We start from the raw sequence: 24,000 nt of genomic DNA, 5'->3' as shown, positions 1-24,000 counted from the left end.
CTTATTTTTATGACTTTCTCTAGGGCGGTGACTGAGTGACTTCACTTTTACTTTTCACTTTCACGCACTGGAGAAGGAAATGGCAACCCACTCCAGTGTTCTTGCCTGGAGAATCCCAGGGACGGGGGAGCCTGATGGGCTGCCGTCTATGGGGTCGCACAGAGTCGGACACGACTGAAGCGACTTAGCAGCAGCAGCAGCAGGAGAGTGACTATGTGTTTTCAGGAAATCTAATTATAACTTGCATGTGTGTGCTCAGTCGTGTCCGACTCTTTGCAACCCCATGGACTGTCGCCCGCCAGGCTCCTCTGTACATGGAATTTCCCAGGTAAGGATACTGAATCGGGTTGCCATTTCCTACTCCAGGGGATCTTCCCGACCCAGGGATGGAACCCTCATCTCTTGAGTCTCCTGCGTTGCTAGGTGGCTTCTTCACCACTGTGCCACCTGGGAAGCCCCATGTTTCACCTTAATTGGGATACAGTGGCACAGTGGTTTTCCTAATAAGTGGAAGCATAGGGATCAAGAAGACAAACGAGCAGTGTTCCTAAACATGGGAGCTTGCAGCCTGGGAGTGCGGAGGGTGCTCATCTTCCTTGGTAAGCTGTGTTCACCTTTCCAGAACGGACACAGTGAGTTCGACATACCGGTGAGAAAGCCATTGGCTCCAAATAGGCATTTCCTCCAGAATTTTCCATAAAAAATAAGGATCTGAATTTGGGAGCATCTAACTCCAAGACCCAGAATAACCTGACCAGGCGCACATTTCTGAAGGATTTGAGTTATGCTGAAGGTAAATGTCAGAGCGAGACTCTTAACAGTTGATTGATAGTTAACTGTTGGCGTAGTTAATTTCAATCCTTTTCCTGCTCCAGTCAAGCCCATGATGGAGGTATAGCAGCCAGAGTGAAAGTAGGCGTGGAGACCAGAAAGTCCCTGTTCTCATTTGGCATCACATGGATGCGCCTCATCTAGGAGGGGAAATGTTGGGAAAGGCTTTAAAATAGGCCTCTTGATGGTGGGTGACTTGTGGGCCTGGATCCAGAGGTACAGATGCACCTCTGGATCTCAGGTGGAAAGGACGTGACCCTCTGTCGTCCACAGCTTTGTTAGCAGTCCTATTCTCGGCCCATGGCAGGGAGACCACCTGGGAATGGTCAGGTGGGACAGATGGGGATCTTTTCCCCATGGTCCTGGCATGAGGGGTTTAATCAGAATCATGTCTGTGGAGGAGTGCAGAGGCCCTCCTGCGCACACTGCAGAAGGCACCAAAGTCAGTGTGGGGTGCAAACGAGCAGAACAGTAGGGGAGTAAGTTAGAAACTGCAAGAGAGGGACTTCCTGGCAGTCCAGTGGTTAGGACTTTGCCTTCCAGTGCAGAGGCCACGGTTCCATCCCTGGTTAGGGAGCTACGATCCCACATGCCTTGGGGCCGAAAAAACAAAAAGCAAAAGCAATGCTGTAACAAATTCAACAAAGACTTTAAAAATAGTCCACTTCAAAATAAAAAAAATTTTTTTAATAAATCTTTGAAAGAAAAACTGAAAGAGAAGTCACAGCTGCCAAAGGTGACCTTGCTGTCCCTGGCTGGGTATTCACAGGCTCCTCCCAGTGCTTGTTTGCACTGGAAAGCGGGGCCCTGCAGAGGCCCTGGGTGCATTCTGCCTAGAATGACCAGGAGCCACCAGGGACCTGTGGAAAGCAGGAAGGGGCCCTCCTGTGAGGCCAGCTCTTGGCTGTGAGAGGCACTTGCAGCACACTTGTTCGCTCTGGACCTTCGAGATGAGGTGAGTGCTTATCTCCTCTGCTCCTTTTTGGAGAAGATGACAGGGACCAACAGAGAGTCCACTACTTCCATCTTCTAATGAATTTTTTCTTATATGACTCCCCTAAGGCTTCAGCTTCTCAAAGCATTGCCTTGTCATCAAGGCTTCCTAAATAAGCTTAAATTGAGAAATGCCAAATGAATTGGTATATAATTAATCTCTGAAAATAAGCCTGTTGCAAAGATAAATCCGGATCATGGAGTCCCATTATCTCTTCGTCTCCCTGGCAGCACAGTGCAACGTCCTTTCAGGAAGAATCAAACTGGGTGAATTTTAATAGTAATTGCATCTCAAGTTGAAAACTCACCCAGAACTGGTCTCTGCTGCCATCTTAGTAGGGTTCCATTGCCTCTGTTCTGAGACTCCACGCTTCTGTGACCAACATTACAATTTGAATGAAGAAACGAATAAATAGAAATTTACTGAGCACCCATTACGTGCCATTCTCTTTCAAATCAGCCTGAGAGGGAAACAGTACTGTTTTTCACTTTACAGACAAGACAATGAAAGTTCAAAAAGGTTACCCCTGGTGGATAACAGAAGCAGAATTAGAAATGAGGTCCCTTTATCTCTGAGTCATTTGTTTTTCTGCCACGGTCTGCTGTGTCTGAAAACTTACTGATCACCTACTTGGTCCCGGGGTGCCGGTGCCATGTATTTTCATGTTCATCATCTCATAAAACCCATCTTCCTAGTACTCAGTGACGTAGGTGCTTATTTTACTGGTGACATAAAACTGAAGTTCAACTGTATGATATAACTTGCTCAAGTTACACGGCTTCTCAGGTGGCGCCAGTGGTAAAGAACCCACCTGCCAATGCAGGAGACATAAGAGATGTGGGTTCCATCCCTGTATCGGGAGGATCCTCTGGAGGAGGGCATGGCACCCCACTCCAGTATTTTTGCCTGGAGAATCCCATGGACAGAGGAGCCTAGGGGGCTACAGTCCATAGGGTCGCACAGAGTCAGACACGACTGAAGTGACTTAGCATGCAAGCACGCAGGCTCAAGTCATGTAGAGGGCGGTCTCTGTGGCCTCTTTAAGGAGTCTCTTCATTGGAAAGGCTGGGAGGAGATGGCTGTTTCACTTTGGAAGAAGTTGGTCCTTTTGAATGACTGAAGCTGTAAGTCACACCAGTGGAGGTGGGCTGTTAGGTAGAAGAAGTATGTAGAAAAAGGACTGGTCTTGTCCTAACCAGCCGCCCATTCCTAAGGAGATGGTGGGTGAATTACATTCACAGAGGACAGTGGCTGGCTATAGAGCACTGCTATTACTAACCCGAATACCTGGTGTAGAATCATAGAGGTCAGGGCTGGACTGGGCAGAGGTTTCCTTTTGCCCAGAGGCAGGAGGGAGAACAAGCCACAGGGAGATTGTCTTGTTAAGGTCTTTTATGAAGCTGGCCAGCTTCAGGGGAGTCAGAGTTAGAAAACAGAAAAAGAGAAATGGCCAAGCTTCCTTTCAAGAGAGAGAAGCCACTGGGCTCCTGACTGTGTGGAAAGGGCATGACCAAAGACAGAAAACGCCCCCATGATTTTGAATGGAATGTGTGCTATGTATTGTGAGTTCAAATGCTGTTTATCTGTTTGCGTATCAGCCTGAGTGTTTAACATAGTTATGCACGTCGGCATTCTTCATAACTCAGCTTGGTCCCAACCTTTGATGCCTGTGCTAATAATGAGGTGGTGTGAAATGACAGGTGTGCTTCTGGTCTTCTTACTTCAGGCTTGGTTTAGAGAGAGGGGCAACAGCTAAAGAAGCCTTAGACGTCATCGTCGCCTTGTTGGAAGAACATGGACAGGGTGGGAATTATTATGAAGATGCTAACTCCTGCCACAGCTTCCAAAGTGCATTTCTGATTGTGGACCGTGAGGAGGCGTGGGTGCTGGAGACTGTAGGGAAGTACTGGGCTGCAGAGAAGATCACAGGTGAGTGGGGGTGGCTGGTGGGGAGTTTCAAGGACAGGAAGAGCTAAGGCCATGGTGCCCAGACTTACAGACCCTCTCAGTGCTACATCTGCAGGCTCTAATGTGCTCCTCATTTCTGGGCACCCAAATACACACATATTTGCACATACATTCCATTATTTTAAAACAATTCATTATTGGGGATTCCCTGGTGGTCCGTCCAGTGGTTAGGACTACGTTCTGTCATTGCCAGGTACCTGGGTTCAATCCCTGGTTAGGTTACTAAGATCCTACAAGCTGCACAGTGTGGCCTAAATAAATAAATACATAATTCATTATCAGGGTCACTGTGTTTTTCTAAATGTTTGGGCCTGAAAAAAGATCTGAATGAAGAAGTCCCATAATTTAAAAATTAAAAAAACAAAAAACGTATATATTGATTTGAGCAGAGGGCGATAGTTAAGCGAGACTAAGTGACTTAGCAGCAGCAGCAGCAGCAACCTGGTGAGGAGAAATGTCTGGAGCTGCGACATTCATGAGTCTTGTTAGCAATACAGAGCCTCTTTCAAGGAACCTTTCACTTTTCTCATGGGTAGTAAACGAGAATAATAATAAAATATTAATATTAAAATAAAATAAAATAAAAATAAAAACCTTTCACTTTTCTCTTGGGGTTTAGTTTGTCAGGTCAAGTGACTCACTCATTGAAAACGTGATCAAATGTGTTAGGGCTGCTCAAACCTTCTAGGAGATCTTAAAAGAAGACCAAGGACCTTATGTTTCTCTCTTCAGAAATGAAATTGATTCCTCTATATAGTTAGAGTCAAGTTGCAGGGGAGAGCTGCCCTGTAACATCCATTTCTTGATAAAGTCTTTATAAGTCTATGTCTAAATAGTTGGACTTTGTATTCTTTACAGAGGGAGTCAAGTGCATTTGCAATCAGCTTTCGCTCACGACTAAAATCGACGCAGAGCATCCGGAACTCAGGAGTTATGCTCAGAGTCAAGGTTGGTGGACGGGAGAGGATGAGTTTAATTTCTCTGAAGTTTTTTCTCCAGCTGATGACCATCTAACCTGCTGTTCAGGCAGAGACACCTTAGAAAAGCAAGAAGGTGAGTTGGGGTGTTCCTTACAGTTCTCTCTCTCATACCATTTGTCTTGCAGCTATTTCAGAGACCTTGTTTGAACTTGGAAGAATAAGCAAAGAGGAGAAGTGGAGAACAGACCTTGTCCTGTGTACGGAAACTGACTTGTGCTAAAGTCCTTGCTGTGCAGTCTATGACCACAACTTGCATTTATTTTTACATGATGCTTTTTATCCATGGACGTTTCTGCTCCCATTTCTCCTTTAAGTGCTGATGTCACTATGCTTGTCTTTGAAACACTTAGTGCAGTCTTGCTTATACCTCAGCATTTGTACATTTGACGTATCTTCTCTGTATATTTCCCTGTTTCATTAGCCTGCTGAGTCTTGACATCAGGGGTGCTATCTTTTATTCACCTTAGGATCCCCTTGTGATGCCTGTTATGGCCCTTTGTTCCGTGAACACTTGTTGAGTCAAATTGTTGAATTCCTTTCATGAGCCCTCTATTTCCCACCCGATATTGACTTAGCCAGCATCCATTTTTAAGTAAATGTGGTGACTGGTAGCTTGTTACTTTTGTGCCTGAGTGGAAAACCCTTCCCCATAAACCACAATGGCCACATTTTATATTTGCTGGTGAGACATGTGTTTTGTGAGTCAAGCCTTTGGTGATTTAGAATAGGAGTTGACCTGTTGGTAGATGCCTGTTTTGTAAATAAAATTTCACTGGAACACAGCCACACCTGTTTATTTTCCTCTTGTTTATGACTGCTTCCGTGCTGTGTGGCAGAGTTGAGCAGTTGCAGCAAGTCCAGCAGAGATTATAGGGCCCGTGTCTTTGTGTGTATGTGTGTGTGCGCTCAGTCATGTCCAACTCTTTGCGACCCCACGGACTGTAGCCTGGCAGGCTCCTCTGTCCATGGGATTCTCCAGGCAAGAACACTGGAGTGGGTTACCGTTTCATCTTCTAGGGGATCCTCCTGACCAAGGGATTGAACACACGTCTCATGAGTCTCCTGCATTGGCAGGCAGATTCTTTACCACTGAGCCATCTGGGAAGGCCTACAGGGCCCATAAGGCTAAACTGTTCCCTGGCTGGTTCTTAAAGAAAAAATTGGCTGACTCTTAATCTAGAAGAACACTTTAGGACTTTTGCTATAAACTTTATTAATATATTCTGGGTAGAAAGGTAAGAAAGTATCTATTTAAAAATGAGAATCTTATAAAAAACTACAGTTTTTATTTGAAAAAATCTGACTTGGTGAAAGTATAATATATAATACCAGTTGTAAAGTAGTCCTGCCAAAAATATCAAACATTGACCTGATGCAGCTTCTGGATCTAGCTACTAGTTTGCCAGAAATTCAGAGGATGGAGGAGAATATTAATAACACCATCTGCAAAGTGCAACTTAAAAAGTCCAGAGTATGGGAGATTCAGGAGAAATGGCCAAGCAAATAAAATGCAAGGGGGGAAATGAGAGGCAGTGATTCAAAGAGTTTTAAGAGACATTATCAACCTGTCAGATCCTGGTTTAAATCAGTAGATTCATTTATGAGACAGGGAGGAAGTTTGAACCTGGATAGTTGAAGAACTTGGGGACTTGTCGTGAATATTTTTAGGTGCAATGTGTTATCCATGGAGATATTTACAAAAAGGATATGAGTTGTGGTAGCAAAGTTTAAGATACCTTTTCCCATGTGTTGCTTTGATTTGATCTTTGTGAATACAGATTGAAAAAATACTGTTTTAATGAATTACCAACAGAGGGAGAAAATGAAGAACCAGAATCCTATGTAGTGGAAGATTTGTTAGTCTTTTTATCTGAACTCAGAGCCAATAGTCCTTATGGTTCTCGATATTTGAAAGACTTCTCTGTGTATATTTACCACTGTAGAGAGGTCATTCCCTAGATATAATATTAACTCTAACCAGCAGGATTATACCAGAGAGCTTGCTTGGTGCTCTGCATAGATTGTATACTTTCTTATGAATATCATTCTGTTGCATATTGTACTAGTTGAGGAATTGCTAAGTGCTGTAACAAAAAGACCCCAAAATAATGTGGTTTTAAAAAATGCACCTTTATTTCTCTCTCCTAGTCCAAATGTATATAGACAGTCCAGGGTGGGTGGGTTACTTTACCTCAACATGTGACTTTGTTTTGTGGTCCACTCACTGGCATCTCCCAGCCAGCAGGAAAGGAGGGAAAAGAATGAAGGGCAAGCATTCCTCTTTATGGATGTGACGGGCAAGTTGCACACGTCATTTCTGCTTACCTGTCATTGGTCAAGATCTGTCCTGTGACCACACCTAAAGTAGGGCTGTTCTGTTCCCAGCTGTAATTTCAGGGGTTCTGTTACTCAAAAGGGAAATAACTAATGGATTTTGGTTAGCAGCTTGCCTCCTCCCTCTCTTTTTTCTTTACAGAAAGCATCACTGTGCAGACTATGATTGATGTCCTACGGGACAAAGCCAGTGGAGTCTGCGTAGATTCTGAGTCTTTCCTCACCACAGCCAGTGTCGTGTCTGTCCTGCCTCAGAACGGAAGCTCGCCATGCATCCACTACTTCACTGGGACCCCAGATCCTTCCAGGTTTGTCTGAGACAGTCACACAGCTGCCAAGTCTGTGCTTCCCCTGAGAGCTCACCCAGTAATCACACCCTGAGTTCCTGCCCTTCCCTGTACATATAGTCAGATTTTTCAATATCACCATAGCCAGTGCAGTACAAGAGAGGTGAAAAAGGGAAGTTCTTGGCTTTTATCATGTAGTGTTCATCACAGTCATGGAATCAAATTGTTTTAAATTCAACAAACATTTATTAATATGTATTATGGGCCAGGCATTGTGCTGTATATGAGGGATGCAAAGATAAATAAAACTCAGTGAGACAGAAGAGATAACAGGAAAGCTCAAGATTGATCAGAAGCACCAGTGGCTGTGAGTTAGAGGACAAAATGGCACAGAGACAAGGCACATTGCAGCCACTTCAAGGGCACTGGCCTCTTCTCTAAGACATTGTGTTTTAGGGCGTTGCTTCCTGCCCACACACCTCAGCAAAGGGCTTGTGGCCTCTAGAATAAACCACCTGAAGTTGAATTCCACCTCTGTCACTTAGTATTAATGGCCAGTAAGTCCCTTAACCTCTCTAAGCTTGTGTCTGTCCTATACAATGGGCACAATCCCAGACCGTACTTTTTTATGCTTGTTGGGAGGATTAAATGAGATAATCCAAGTAAATGCATAACAGGTCTAGCTATTATTTTAGACTATCTCTGGTCTACCTGGCAGACAGCAGCCCTTCTCAGTAACTTTCAGTCCTGCACACCAAGATCATGCCATTGGTAACTTAGACACAACCATCGTGACTTCTAAATGATCAGAATCACTTGAGGGGAGTTTTTGATAAATACAGATGTCTTGACCCAAACCTTTTGTGTCAGGAATTTTAAGGTGGGCTTAGGAATCTGTCCAGTAAGTCTGATTCCTCAGCCTGGAGGGCTCTAGAAGACTGCCCATTCCAGTAGGATCTCTGGTATTTTTCACGTGTTCCATTGGCTGATCATCATTTGAGTATCGGGTGTCAAACTTTTGACTCTGCTGCCACGGAATCTGTAGCTGTTTGATTTCATTCCCTTTCCAGCTGAAAATACTTAACTCTCCTCTTGTTGTTTCAGGAATACAGGCAATGGCAGTGCCCAGCTAGGGACTGTGTCTTAGGTGACTCAGGGGATAAGCCAAGTACCTTCCCTGACTCTTTGGCCTCCCTGTCCCAATATAAGTAGATCTTTCTAGCAGGACCTATTAAGTCCCGTATAAACTATCCTTGGTCTTTCATTCACTCATTTATTCATTCAATAAGCACTTGTTAGGCACCTGCTGTGTACCAACTATTATGCTTATTGTGTGCTAGAGACTAACTGTTTACAAGATAAGAGGGGCACAAAGGAGGCAGTGAAGGCGAAACTTCACAGAGGAAGAACTCTTGAGCACTGGTGTCATGAGAGGAGGGGTTTGTTAGGTGCTGAAAGTGGGAATGACATTCTGGGTGGGAGGGAACAGCATGTGCAGAGGCACAGAGGCATGAGCCAGCATGGCACCGCTTGCAGCTGTGCATCCTTCTATAGTTTGAGTTTCCATCCGTCTCCCCACTCCCCCAGTACCTCCCAAGCCCAGCGTGGGCCCTCTGCTGGCCTCTAACCAGGAGCCTCACCCACTCACCAGTATTCCAGGCAGCCTCTCAGGACACGCCTCTTGTTTGACTCTGGCTTCTTTCTCTTGACTTGATCTCCCCATTAGGAATGCCTGGTTCTGTGACCCCACTCCTACCCCGCTTTTTGGTCGATCAGATCTGGGGCTTGTCCTTCCTCTCCCTTGTGGATGCTGACCTTGCTTGCTGATGGCTTTTGTGAGCACTCTGTGCTGGCCCACAGGGATATGTGTAGGCTTTCAGAATCTGTCTGGAACATCCTGTCAAGGTCTTTAGACATTGTTTTTCCGGGAAAGGAGCTTTTGAAGGAGCGGGTTGAACTGAAGAGTGACCACAACAGCCCCCTTGGTTCCTGACTTCTCAGACACCTGCTCCAGCTGTGCTTAGAAGAGAGCTTTGTGGTGCCAGGACGTGAAGATAAAGTCATTCTGTTTCCTAGGCTATAGGACACAGCCCAGTGCAATTCTAAAAATGCGCTGAAAAATAGCTTTCTAATATCTAAAAGTGAAAATTTCAAGTAATTTTAAAAGAAAATTATTCATGGTTAAATTAATTGAGAAGACCTTAAAGGCTATTAAGGGCTTCCTGGAAGACATTCATTTTTATCATCTATGGTTAAATGAACTACATTGCCTACTGTGACTATAGAACTGTCATAGATTTTTTTTTCTCCTATTCAACATTTCAATGTTTCTTTGTAATTAGGCATCCTTACCATTTTGTATTTTGTCAGCAGGAAGCATAATTACCTACTCTTGGGTTTTAGGTAATAAAATTAGGGAAATTTTAGCCGGCTTCTGCTAATGCTACAAACGTTAGAGAGATGTTTGCAGGAAATAGTTTCGGAGCAGTGGCCTTGCAGAAGATTATGATCAAAGAAGACTGTTATTTATCCTCCCAATTAATGTTAGAAACTGAAGGACATGATCGTACTATTGTTCTATCTGCTTCAGCACTTCTCGGCTCTTTGCTTACTGTATTAATTATAGATCCTTCTCTCAAAATAGCTTGTTCTCATAGTCCCCTTTTTTCTTCCTCCTTCCCTCTTTTCTCTTCCTCCTGATTTGTACCAGGTATTATATAAGTTTGAGAATTGGAGGCAGATACAAAAGCCAGAGTTTGAGAGATAGAGGGAGATGCAGAAGAACTTTAATTTTATTGAGTGGGCAAATTCCATCATGTAATATATTCTGATGAGTCAGCTGGTGCCTCGATCATCCATACAGTGACACTGATCGGCGTTAGTGCACCAGTTCTAACCGTTTGCTTCGTGGAAGCCAGTATCTGTTAAAGCTTCATCTGTATGAAGGATTGGGAAGGGAAAGAGCAGAGAGGTAGCTTCGCATTTTGAGACAGTGTAATTTCCAGGTTCCATTGCTGTGCTGGAGTTTGTGAGAGCTGATGATGTCATGTCTGCCCAACCCTGTGTTCAGTAATGTCACACGGGTGGCTTGAGAAGGGCCCCAGTGAGTGTGTTCACACTGTGGAGATCAGCGGACACTATGAATTAGGGCTGATTGCTTCCACTACTTAGAAGCTATCACATCTGAGAAAACACAAATATTCAAGATACAGGAGGATAAACCAAGTGGAGGAAAGAATTAAAAGTGTTTCCATTTTAAATATTAGTAGGCTATTTCCCAACCCATTTCTTTAATTGCATTAGGCCATGTAATTCAGCCTGGAAAACAAAATAGGGAGGAAGTTCTAGGAAAAGAGGGTCTTTGACCCACTTTATGGCAGGGAACTGGAGAGATGCAAGGGATACAGGGTGTGTGTGTGTGTGTGTGTGTGTGTGTGTGTGTGTATGTGTGCGAGTGTGTGGTGTTTGCTTCCTCTTCTCGTAGGTACTAGGCTTGAGAGTCTACGTTGCATCAATTGAGACTGTCTCATCTGGTTAGTTCAAATGTCAGTGACAAGTGAACCTTTTCATTATTGGAGATAATGTTATAGACACTGTGGTTTATGTAAATACAGGGCCGCAGCCTGCATGGACGATACCCAGCTGAGGACCTTGTGTAAAATAGCCCTGCCTTTGATTTCATTCCTAACTCTCCCAGCAGTATCTTTTTCCTCTCTCCCACCCCACGGTTTTGACTTTTTAAAACCTCCCAGGGTATCTGGATCCAGTCCAAAGGGTGTCCCAGGCTCCAGAGGTACTAGTTTTCTTTCCCTCTAAATGGAAACGCCCTTCACAAATAGGTTCTGCTCTCAGCCAGATGTGGCGTTAGCTATGTATGTGATTTAAGTGATTCACAGCCCAGCTGGAATGACCCATGGATGAACCATTCAGAGGGACACATGCAGTTGAGGGAAACTGGTTCTTCCAGGCCCATATCAGATTGGTTTAAAGTTTAGCAGATGCATCCAAGCAGGGCCCTTTGTGCTGCTGTTTTTGTGCGAGCAGATCCACCAGGGACTCTGGGGCAGAAGTTAAGCCCATCACTCTGGGAGTTTCTGCATCATTGGTAAGAACACAGCCCTGTTTGAAGTAAGAAATGTGAGCTGGCCAGTCATACTAGAGTTCTGTGTCAGAATCAGCCATGAACTGCTCTTGGGGTCCTCAGTATGAGTGATGAACTGGGCCCCACCGTGGCTGGGTGTGCTGGGAGGGGTGGTCATGACCCACATGGCAGTTCAGCTTTGCTGCTGGCTGGATATATGGCCTTGATCAAGTCATTTCATCTCTCTGAACATACATTCATTCAAGTGTCATTTAAGAAGCTACCATCTGAGGTTCACTTTTGGGAAAATGTCAGAGCATCTTCTCACCTACTTGTATTTTTAATGTGATTTTCTGTAATGTTTGGTAAGAAATCAAAACATTTGGAAACCACTGAGTTTTCCACATTGCCCTTTTCTGGATCTATAGATGTAAGTGATCAGGATGGAATTATAGATAATTCCCACATTCTGGTATATTATTGTGGTTTATTATGGCAATAATTTTATTTATTCAGTCTCAAAAAAGAATCTCCCTTTAACCATTTGATGGTAAAATAATCCGGCTGCCAATGCAGGAGACACAGGTTCAGTCTTTGGGTCAGAAAGATCCCCTGGAGGAGGAAATGACACCCCACTCCAGTATTCTTACCTGGAAAATCCCATGGACAGAGGAGCCAGGCAGGCTACAGCCCATGGGGTCATAAAGAGTTAACACGACCAGGTGAGCACAACTACCTGATGAACATATACTTCATGTTTTTAGCAGCTGAGGATGCTGGGTTCCTTATAGACTTTGGAAAAAAAATTCTTGAAGGACTTTGGCTGCTTTAGAATATTCTAGAAACCTCATATTATTAACTTACTTATTTTTAAAGTTAAAATGGATGGATAGAAGGGATAAACATATAGTCCCTCTGTCTTACAGATGCCACCAGACACTTTCTCAGTGATGTTAAACTAACCTCCACATGCCAGTGAGTGTGGACCGGCTTGAGGTTCCATCAGGCAGGGGGTTTTGACTTTTTTTTTTTTTTAACTCTGCTGTTATCTTGTGTCTTGGGTGCAGAAGACCACAACTGTGCTTACCGTGAACTTCTTGAAAGCACAGGTTCATAAGCCTCATGACGTAGAAAGAGAAGTAGCACAATAGCTTTAGCAGCTGAAAGGGAGAGATCATTTCAGCCCATTGAGAGACAGAGAGGAAAATGATGGACCCCACAGCTGGTCAGAGGTCAAGAGGGGACACAGACCTGCATTTGGAGTCCAGCCTAATTCCCGGCCCTGCTGTGGTGAGGCAGGCAGACCTGGACAGTTGCTCAGGAGGATCCGGTACCATGGTTCTCCCCATGGGGCCAGTTTCAGGATGGTCCTGAGCCGCATAGTAAGTAAAGCACCGAGTTCCAGAAATTAAATGACAGGCTTGCCTATGAAACATTACTCTCACTGGGACTTTGGAGAGGTGGAGAAGAGAGGTTCCTTTCAGGGGATTGTATGGGATACAGAAGTGAGCATCGTCTGTGTGGCCTGGGGCCAGTGTGAAGTGGGAGAACCCTTGTCCCAAGGGGTCTCGTTGGCAGCCCAGGCTCAGCAGCTCTGCTGGACGTTGCCAATCCTCTGACTCTCCATGGTTGAGCCTGCTCCAGCCTTACCGCCAAGTTCAAGCTCAAGCCCATGGGAGCCCTGGCTCTCACCCTCTCTGTGCGACGCCAGGCCTAGGGAGGAGGTGTGAACTATGCAGGCTCTGGGCTGCAGAGTCTCTCAGGAGATCTCAGTGCATGCCAAGGAGGCTGCAGGAGGCTTCCAGTCTGCTAGAAGATGGTGTGTGCGCACTGACTTTTCAGGAAACCCCGAGTGCTGTCAGGCCCGAAAGGGTAGGGTGCTTGCCTGCTGTGAGGCTGCTGTGTTAGACAACAGAGACCAGAGGGGCCCGGAAGCAGTTAGTTCTAGATGTCTAGATGTCTCTCTGCTGGACTCTCCCTTACCACTGCCTTTTCTGTCCCTCTCCATCCATTATCCTCTTCCAGTAAACCCTCAGAATGCCCTCAACCAAATGACCAGTTGGAGAGCTCAACTCCATGGGATCAAAATTCTATAGACATTTAAAATTTTTGCATTATTTTCTTACACTTTCAGCAGTCACCCACTTGACATTCAGGAGGAGGGAAGAGAAGCGCTGCATTTTCAGGAGGCAGTAGCAAGTAGTAGTGAGTGTTCCCTCTGTACAAGGTAGCTCCTGGTATCTCAGGGAGGGAAGGAATTTGGGAGGACTTAGCCTTGTGGAATTAGGTCCAGCCCACGTGCCTATGCTTCGTACTTCTTGGTGGACAGAGCCAGTTTCCTGTATGTCTGCATCACCTGCAGAGAACAGCACTTAACCAGCCCCACCCCTTTCCCTGGTGGCTCAGACAGTGAAGAATCTGCCTGCAATGCAGGAGACTCAGGTTTGATCCCTGGGTCAGGAAGATTCCCTGGAGAAGGGCATGGCAACCCTCTCCAGTATTCTTGTGTGCAGAATCCCATGGACAGAGAAGCCTGGCAGGATACAGTCCATGGGGTCGCAAAGAGTCGGACACGACTGAGCAACTAAACTCATTTTCACCCACTTCACAAGCTTAGGGTGCAGCTGCTTTCAGTAGTCAAATGAAATTAACATGAGCCGGATCTTTCATGCTGTGATCACGGTCTTTCTCTCACCTGAGTCCTTTTCCCTTGATTACCTCAGGGAACTAATCTGAGGGTTCGCTACTGGTTACTGTTGTCTCTGGTCATGCTCCTTAGACCTGGATGTCATCAGTCTCCTGGGGACATTAACAAGCAGGTTCTAGTCAGCAGGATGGGGGTGGGGCCTGAGAGTGATACTGATGCTCAAGTCCAAGGACACAGTTTGGGTGCAAGGGTCATGCGTTCCCAGTGCTTTGCAGATGGTGATGTATGTGAAAATGAGTGGCACACTGGATATAGCCCAGGGACCTTGGGGCTCAGGAATTCAACTTCCCAGCTCACTTCTCACCCATTGGAGGCACAGAGTGGGTCAAGGTGCACCAAGTTAAGAGGATGGAGAATATCCCCAATCGAAGCCATACACTTGCGTGTGGGTGTGTCTCATTATCTCTGATTGCTTTTGCAGGTGCCCCTGTGGTGTGATTGAACACAGGCCACCCTTGGGGCCCAGAGGTGCCTGTGCTCCCCCAGAACACTGCTTTGATCAAGCTGTGTTCTTTCTGGGTGCAGAGCTGGGACAGTAAAGCTCTCTCCCTGCTGTTTTAGGCAGCTGTGGTTGCCACAGACCCCCACCCAGCTGTTTCGGGGTGTGTGCACATCTGGAGGGGTGTGTTGCTTGTGCCTAGGTATGCACAGGTATACACACGCATACATGTGCACACACACATGGGCACTCGCATACAGAGTCATGTCCCCAAAGTTATACCCCTTGTGCCAAAAGAGCCGAATCAAAGAGCTCTTGCTTCAGCTGCCTACTATGCCCTCGGCTGCCCTCTCATACAACCAGACTTCTGTTTTCTATGGCGTGCCCTCTCTGGGGCCCCTGGGGTTCTGTTTTGGTCATCTGTCTTCATCTGTGCGCTCCTTGAGTCTGTCAGAGATATTCCAAACATTTTCAAATAAGGTAGAACCTAAAAAAAAAAAAGATGAGGTCTCAGACCCTGCCTTTCCAGGGGGCCTCGTTCCGTGGACCATGGTGGCGAAAGACTAACTCACATCGGTGGCCCATTGCACCCTTCCTCAAAGCACCGTGTGTGTTCATGGAACTGAAAGCAGCTCTCAAATGGCCTTCCCAGAACAAAGCCAGTCTGTGTCGATGTCTCCTCGCTGTAAATAGAACACTTTGCAACTTATAATCGGCAGCTAGTTTTATTAAAATAGTCACTAAAATATGCAGTTGGTGCTCTCTCTCGGGAGGTGCCTGCCTGCCACCCGCTGTGAGCTGAACCAGGAGTGTCTGCCCTCCTCAGGCCCTGAACCTGGTTTGGCTGAAGCTCTCTCCTTTCTCTCCAGGTCCATATTCAAGCCTTTCATCTTTGTCGATGATGTAAAACTGGTCCCCAAAGCACAGTCTCCCTGTTTTGGGGACGACGACCCTGCCAAAAAGGAGCCTCGGTTCCAGGAGAAGCCAGACCGCCGGCACGAGCTGTACAAGGCACACGAATGGGCCCGTGCTGTCCTGGAGAGTGACGAGGTGAGCCTGAGTGGGGGCTTGGGCGAGGGTGAGGTCACCAGGAAGGAGACCGGAAAGCGGATAACAAGCTCATCATTTTCCTCCTCTCCAGCTAGTCTGCTTCCAGAAACCCAGGCTCCCGAGGCCCTCGCTAGAATGCTGGTGGTAATTGTTCCAGCCAGCCTCTTGAAACCCAGAGAAAGCAAGCCTCCACTTTTGATGTTGTTCAAAATGCAGTGGCCTAAGAATATCCCTCTTTTACTTACTGTCCACCTGGGAATAACAGAAATGTGCAGTACTAGTTGGGAGAACTGGTTTTCTGTGGTCAGAAATTCTTTGTATACTTTTGGAGGTAAAAAGTTGTATTATGGCAGCACTTTAAAGACAGAATCATAGTTTTTTTTTTTTTTTAAGTGATTCTTCAAAAAAATCCCTGGAGATGGTTGGTGGTGATGGTTGCATAACTGTGAATGTATTTATGCCACTGAACTGTATGCTTAAAAATGGTTAAAATGGTAAATTTTAAGTTTTGTATATTTTTTTCATATAAAAAGTTTTTACATTGTCAGTTGTAAAATAGTTCTTCTTCAAAGTGCAACCCTCCCTCCTCCACCCAAAACTTTGGTTTATAAAGTTACATCGGTTCAAACAAGAGAAATATTCAACATATGCCCATAGCAGCCGTTAGTGAAAGGCTTTCAAGTAAAATCCAAGCCTATATGTTTTTAAGCAATTTTGGCTGGTCTTCACTGCACAGTTCTCTCTAGTTGTGGAATGTGGGCTCTGGAGTGCAGGCTCAGTAGTTGTGGCACATGGGCTTAGTTGCCCCGTGACATGTGGGATCTTAGTTCCCTGACGAGGGATTGAACCTGCGTCCCCTGCACTGGGAGGGGGATTCTCAACCACTGGACCACCAGGGAAGTCCCCCCAGGCTTCTATTTTGCTGACACAGAAGGAAGGAACATAATTGTTAGATGCTCATCTACTTCCCAGGCATTTATTAACAACTTGTAAAGTTCCATTTTGTCTTGAAAAGAGGGATCTCTTATAGGGAATTGGTGCACACATTTTGCATGGACTGGGTAAGCTTATTCTCTTACATCTGGTACCGTGGGCTTTCTAAGAAGGATATAAAGAAGGACAACATCAACAGTAAATCCAAGGGAGTTCAGAAAGCATCTCTGAGAAGGGTAGTCTCACTGTTTCTCGACCTTGCTCTTCTGTGCCCCAGAAATGACCATCCTGACATGTAGAAGTCGCACAGTTATTTGATATTTGTGCTACCTGCCAGATGTGTCCCTGGAACCGGAATGCTGCCACTACACTGCACTAGTTCTGCCAGGGCTGCCTGCCCTGATTGCTGATGGTGCATGTTTTAGGTGGATGACAGTAAACCCGAATAGGGGGAAAATGTCACTCCCTGATGCACAGTTTTCTGGTTATTTGGCAAATGAAGGCAGGGGTAGGAAGGCCCGTGTGTTCTGAGGCATCCTACACAAAATTTCCAAGAGATGAGATAGATGAGGCTGGGTGGACTTTGAAATTTGGAAATGACCATTGGTTTGAGTTAAGGCAGCACTGGGAGATGGTGGATGAATGGTGACATCCGTTTCTCTGTTCTGGGAGTAACTGGACAAACGAAAACTTCTCACTGTCATCCACTGTGAATGAGTGACTCTCACTTGGAAGAAGAGATGTCACCCCTTCAGAAGAAATAGTAAATTGGGGATAGACATGCCACTCACGGATCCATTTATTCATTCAAAAGGCATTGTTGAGAGTGCCTCCTCTGTCCCACGGAGGAACATAGAGATCAACCTAGTTCTTACTCCCTGGGTGATTGTGGTCTAACAGGAGACACAGGCAAGTAGACAGACCATCACGAGACAGGAAGAGAACAGCCATGGCAGAAGGAAAGGCATTGGATGGGGGAGCCCAGAGGAAGGGCATTCTGAAGGTGGGCACGAGCCGACCAAGTGTTGGTAGGGAGCAGGGTGGCCTGTGCAGTGGCAAGAAGGAGTATCATGGGTTGGAGGAAGGCAGCTAATTCAGTCTGGCTGCCCAGAAAGGAGATGCAGGAGGCAAGGCAGGACGTGAGACAAGCAGGAGCCTTGTGGGCTGTAGAGGGCCTTTCCCACTGTCACTCGGGAGTCTGGATTGCATCCTGAGTGCAGCGGGAACTCTTTGTAAGTATTCCGGGCGGAGCAGTGACATCACCACATTGTGACTTTAGAAGCACCCCATGGCAGTCCCGCAGGAAGCCCACTGAATGGAGTGGGGGAGGGCCCTCAGGCGGCTTTCAGCATCCACTCCAGTGGCCTCGACTCTTTTTGTCCTTCTCAGGAGCAAGGTCAGAAGCTGAGGAAGACGATGCTGGAACTAGAGAAGCAAGGCCTGGAAGCCATGGAGGAAATCCTGACCAGCAGTGACCCCCTGGACCCCACCGAAGTGGGGGATCTCTTCTATGACTGTGTGGACACGGAGATTAAGTTCTTTAAGTGAAGTAAACGTTCCCTTTCCCCTTCTTATTTAAAATTTCCCACCTTACTAAATTACCAGCAAAACAAACCACTCTCCTGTCCGAGTAAAATGAGAAAGTTCAGATGCGTCAAAGTCACAGTCCCCTTGTGTTCTGCCTTGAACCTCACAACGCCGCCCCCTTCTTCTGCAGCGTAGATCCCCTCCTTCTGCAGTGTAATGTGTATCCCCTTGCCTGTTGTCTGATCGTATGACTGATTGTGGAGTTTAAGCTGCCATTATTGTATTTCAGTGACAATGGACACATTAGCCTTTTCTTGGGAGGACTAGAGTCCATCAAAGCCGTGAAGGACAGGCTCCATGGCGCCGAGTTAGCGGGAAAGGCAAAATCTCTTGAAGTCTTACTCTTTCAGTAGCGGTTTCTTTCAGGTTGACAAAAGGCGTTTGTCTGGCCCTGAGCTCTTGTGTGTGTGTGCCCGAGGGAGGCTTCCACTGAGACACTGAGCGCTGGCCAGTAACGCAGAATGCCCCCAGCTGTGTCTTCTGAGATGCAAAACAAGTGGGAAGGAATGAAGGGGGCTCTGCTGGCTCCATGCACAGCTCCACCTAGATTCTCTTGATCCGAAAGAACCTGTGCACTGCGCTTGTGTGTGGTGGATCCACACAGATGGCTTCCACCTTCTGTGTGAGCTGGAACCTTCCCACCCCGCCCCCCCATCCCCCTAGGGATTCAGGGGTGGCTGCACAGGTAACACTCGTGATCAGGGAGTGGATCTCCTACAAGGCAAGGGGCTGTCCCTGCCACTCACCTGCCGCGTAGATGCGCTTGTGTCTTGAAATGATTCTGGGCCTAGTTACTGCCATCTAGCTTAGAATTAATTAGATGGCCCTGTGGCAGAGTTCCACCCCACAAAGCTGCAAATTTCTCAGCTAATGAAGGAAGGAAAAGGAGAAACTTTTGGCTGTTTAGATTCCAGTTAAAGTAGCTGGAATAGGAGCAGCCACCCCATTATCTCAGCAGAGACTTTAATTAAACTGATTTGTTTCCCGTGTTGTGGGCGCATGAAGGATCTAACTTACCAGCAGAGCTCAGGAGAGCGTGTGAAGAAGACCAGATGGGCTCAGCACAGGGAAGACGGAGGGCAGGAAGGCGACAGATGGATGGAGAAGCATTTCGCTCCAGGGGACAGTCCCACCCCCGCCCTTCCTGTCCAACCCTGTTACAGCCCACAAAGCTGTGGAGAAAGCACCTGCTTGCCCTGATCTTTCCCTTTATTCTTCACGCCCCACATGGCCCAGTAGCCACTTTCAGGCTAGTAGCTGAAGTGGGCAGGTGGTGGTGGTGGCAGGGGTCTTACCTCCAGCTATTGAAACTCTCAACCACTGTTGACATGGACAGAGGCAGAGATGAGGAGGAGAGGTGTACATGTTAATATAGTGATGGATGGGAGGGCTGCGGCTTCATTTCTCCAGCCTGACCTGTACCATCTGGGCCTAATCACCTTCACTGGTGATAGGTATTTGCAAATGGAAATACTATGAGTATCAGGAGTCTTGGAAGTGACTTCCAGTTAGGCTCATTTTCCAGCTGCAATGTATCATATGCCACGAGAGCTGTAGAGGAATTGGGCCCCAGACACAGATGTAGACACTGAGGGTCACAGGTGTTACTGGAACAAACCTTTTTTTCTACTAGCTCCCCTCTAAGGGTGTAGGCATAAGAGCACTGTGAGTTTTTTGCCCAGAAGTTTTAAAAATTCTGTATGTAAAATCACTGTGAGTGATGAGACATGGGAGCAATATTTGAGCTGAAAAAACTAACAGCGATCGTTCACAGCAGCTTGTGGTTGCTGAATTTTGTCTGGGTTTGGCCTGGGCTTTCAGTGAGAGCTTAGGGTCTCCTCTTAGGTGGCATGTCCATTCTGAGAGCGTCTGTCTACAGCTGTTGAGTGGAGAAGGGCAAGGCTTGAGGATGACACAGGCACCTCATCCCCTCCCAAGCCCACCTGCGGAGTGGTTATTTAAAACAAGATGATGCAAAAAGCCACTATAAAATTCTACCACGTGGTCTCTCCTTCCCCTGTCATAGAAACATTTCATCAGACCTGGCATGTCTGAGGTACCCAAGGTGATTAGGGGTTTGAGCAAAAGAAGTCTAGTGAGAATAAATTACCCAGAGGCCCAGCTTTCATTATTATGGGCCAAGCAAAGGTCACGGATAACCCAGCCAACCTTCTGCCACTACCCAGCCATTGTGCAGTGGGAAACAATGACCACTTCTGTTAAGGACATTGACCTTAGTCCAGTAACCCAGAAAAAGGCCAACTATAACGAAGAGTTGTGTGGGTTAATGCTATTATCACAATTGTGATGCCAATGTCTTACCACTAGAGGGCGGGTCAGCCCTTTCCTGGCGGAAGTTAGAGGCTGGGATGTTGTACATCCAGACTTGTACAGAGGTGTACAGTTAAAGCTTGAATAGCAGTAGACAGATTCTTTGTGCGTTGGGATGCGTGGGGAAAGACAAGAAGAGAGCAAAGAATCTGCTGATGTGGATGTTCACTTCTAGTGACAGTAACAGTTTGAAATATGCAGTTGGATTTTGAGGACACTTGCTGAGGGAGATGTTTGTTTTTAAATGCTCCTAACAGACTCTGTTTTTGAAAAATGCTTATCATTACGTGGATAATTTCTTGACCAGGGATTGATTTTCTAAAGGGAAAACGAATATATGCAAGGTGAACTATGAAAATTAATGTTTAAAGGTCAGTGTGTAAATAGCTTCCTAAAATACCATTTGTGTATCCATTACACACCTTGTGCAGAAAGAAGACGTGGCCTTGAAGGACAGACTCTCTCCCCTGTTCTCACACCCCATAACCAAACATAAGCTAGTTAGTCTTGGCTAGTAGATGGGATTTACCACTCTAACTAAGGAGGAGCAGAAGCTCCAGTAAAAGTAAATTAGCAAAGCAGAAGTACTACTCCTTCATCCTTGGAGATGGTCTGGAATTTTAAGTAGAATAAGGGCATATTTGAAATTACGTTGATTCTTTAGTGCCCAGTAACATAAGACAGCGTTATTTTTAGAAAGAGTCATTCTTATAAGCTAACAGAGCAAGTGTGTGCCTATTAGATATTAGCAGTGAAGTTCCTTCACTTTGGGATGGATTATTAGGTGTAAAAAATAATTATCAATGAGGCAAACTCCTTTGCGCCCTGCTATTATCCCAAGCGGGTACAGTTGTTACACAGTTCTGCCCAGCCCAGAGTATCTGTTAAAAAACCGCCGACTGCATTCTTCACTGAGGAGAAGTCCAGTCATCTCTGGGGAAGGTCTTCAGCTGAGCTTTCCCGAGGCGGGGCGGGGCCGAGGCGGATGGGGGCGGGGCGGCAGGTCGCCCCGCCCAGCACTGCCTGTGCTTCCCTGTGGTTGTGGCCTTTCATTCCACGTGGTCTTAAGTCCCAGCTCGTCTCCTGTGGTTTGTGTCAAACGTGCTTTATCTGATCGAATCCGAACGTCCCAAGATGTCCCGTGCGGATTTCTGGTGGGAATGAATACGTATATGTTTGCAGTCATGTCGTGAGGAGTTGAATGTGCGAGCTGGAAAATTGTAGGGGCAGGGAATAATAAAAAAGAAGAACCTTGCTGTTTCCTGCAGTGGGAACTGACTGTGTCGTCTTAATAGCCTTTTGTACAAATATCTACAAACCAGATAACTTTCCCATCCAGTGCTTGCCCTTGGAATTGTCTCTAAATACATCAAACATACAATAAAAAAGTACTGAAATTAATGTCCCAGGGCCTCTTCTATCTTGTGTTTCATTAATAAATGCGAGCATTGGCCACAACATAGAAAATGTATGAAAGGGGAAATATTTTATGCCTGGAATCTTTGGCAAACCCAATCAGTTAAGCGTTTTCTTCATTTATCCATTTCGTGGATAAACTCACTCTTTAAAATAAACACAAAACCGTGACATACCACCTCACACCCATCAGGATGGTTATCAAGAAAACAGAAAATTAGTGTCGGTAAGGATGTGGAGAAATTGTAACCCTCTGCACTGTCGATGGGGATATAAAATGGTACAGCTGATATGGAAAACAATATGGAGGTTTCTCAAAAAATTAAAAAGAATTAAGCCATATAAGCCAACAATTTTATTTTTGAGTATATACTCAAAAGAGTTGAAGGTGGAATATCTCAAAGAGATTTTTTTTACACCTGTATTCATACTAGCATTAGTCATAATAACCAGAAAGTGGAAGCAAGCCAAGTATCCATCAATGAATGAATCAATGATACATATAGCCAAGCAATGGGATATTCAGCCTTATAAAGGAAGGAAACTCTTGACACATGCTACAACATAGATGAGCCTTGAGGACATTATGTTAAATGAAATAAGTCACTCTCAAAAAAAGTCAAATATTATCTGATTCCACTTTTATGAATTACCAAGAGTAGTCAATCTCATAGAGCCTGAAAGTAGAATGGTGGTTGCCAGGTGCTGGAGGGCTGGGAAGGGAAATGGGGAGTCTTTGTTTAAGGGGTACTGAGTTTAAGGTTTGCAAGATGATAAAAGAGTTCTGGAGACTGGTCACACAACATACTGAATTTGCTTAACACGACTGAACTGTACACTTAAAAATTACTAAAATGGTAAATTTTATGTTAATAGGTATTTTACCAAATTAAAAAAAATCATCAGAATGGCTGGTGCCATCTATGCCAAGTGTCTTTATTTTAAAGCCATAGAAGCTCCGTTAGAGGAAAGGATGCCACTTAAGAAAGAAACCAGCTCTTCCCACCCTTGTGACCTGGAAATGCCAGGTTCCTTCAATAATTCTGTCTCCATGTGACAGGGAAATGCAGCTGAATGTCTTGTTCTTGAAAACAGGACTTAGTCAGTGGCAACAAATGACCTATGTCAAGGTCAGAGTAAATGACGACCCCATTTATATGACAAGGAACTGTTGACTCTATTTTTATTCTCAGCTCTTTTTCCATCAACATAAACTCCTGCAAAGTTCCAGGGTAACAGAGTGTGTATTAGTTTGCTAGGGCTGCCATAATAAAGGACCACCAACTGGGTGGCTGTTTATTATCTCACAGTCTGGAGGCTAGAAGTCCAAGATCAAGGTGTTGGCAGAGTTGGTTCCTTCTGAGGGTTGTGAGGGAGAACCTGTCCACACCTCTCCCCTACCTTCTGGTGGTTTGCTGGCAATCTTCAGCATTTCTTGACTTGTAGAAGCATCACCCTAATCTGACTTCATACAGCATCCTCACTGTGTATATGTCTGTGTCCAAATTTCTCCTTTTTATAAGGATACTAGTCACATTGGATTAAAGGTCCACCATACTTCAGTAGGACCTCATCTGAACTTATATCTGCAACAACTCTATTCGTAAGTAAGGTTGCTTTCTGAGGTATGGAGTTAGGAGTTGAGCATGGGAAGTTTTGGAGGATGCAGTTCAGTTTGTAACAGGTTCGTGAAGGATGCCAGGCCTCCGGGGGCATGGTCTGAGAACCTGGAACTTGCTTCTGGAGTCCACAGCCCTTCCCATTAAGTTGCTCCCCTTCTCCTTCTAGGCACCACCTCTTCTACCCAGAACTTCCAGTTGCCTGGAACTATGGCCACTTCCCCTTCCTCCACAGTCAATGGCTTTAAAGTTCATCATCCATTTGGTCAGTTATCTTGGGCCATTGCTTTTCTTCTGCACTCAGATGGGCCCTTTTGGTTATGTGAGAGCTTATCTGTGCCTCTGCTAATAAAGACAGCAGATAAAACAAGTCAGGTCCTTAACTAATTCAGATGCAAAGTGTGTAGCAGTTAACTTTGAAATTAGTTTCTAGATGAGATTTA

General features: G+C 45.6%; 1 protein-coding gene across 3 annotated transcripts in view; it reads left to right on the top strand.

Annotated features, from left to right (window-relative positions):
* Nucleotides 1–21,923, top strand: part of SCRN1 (secernin 1) — a 66,036-nt gene extending 44,113 nt beyond the window's left edge. For all 3 annotated transcript variants that reach the window (XM_086396439.1, XM_086396438.1, XM_086396440.1), the window contains 5 exons: nt 3,552–3,754; nt 4,652–4,846; nt 7,250–7,415; nt 15,491–15,671; nt 17,994–21,923. In XM_086396439.1, the coding sequence (XP_086252565.1) occupies nt 3,552–3,754; nt 4,652–4,846; nt 7,250–7,415; nt 15,491–15,671; nt 17,994–18,152 (904 nt within the window). In that variant the 3' untranslated portion in view covers nt 18,153–21,923. The remainder of the gene's footprint in view (nt 1–3,551; nt 3,755–4,651; nt 4,847–7,249; nt 7,416–15,490; nt 15,672–17,993) is intronic.
* The last annotated feature ends 2,077 nt before the right edge of the window (nt 21,924–24,000 follow it).

This window comes from Bos grunniens, chromosome 4 (assembly GCF_055505025.1).
Source record: "Bos grunniens cultivar Pamir isolate PY7600 chromosome 4, Bosgru_T2T1.0, whole genome shotgun sequence".
Lineage (NCBI taxonomy): Eukaryota > Metazoa > Chordata > Mammalia > Artiodactyla > Bovidae > Bos > Bos grunniens.
The sequence above is the reverse complement of the archived record's forward strand: the minus strand, read 5'-3'. Positions and strand labels throughout refer to the sequence as shown.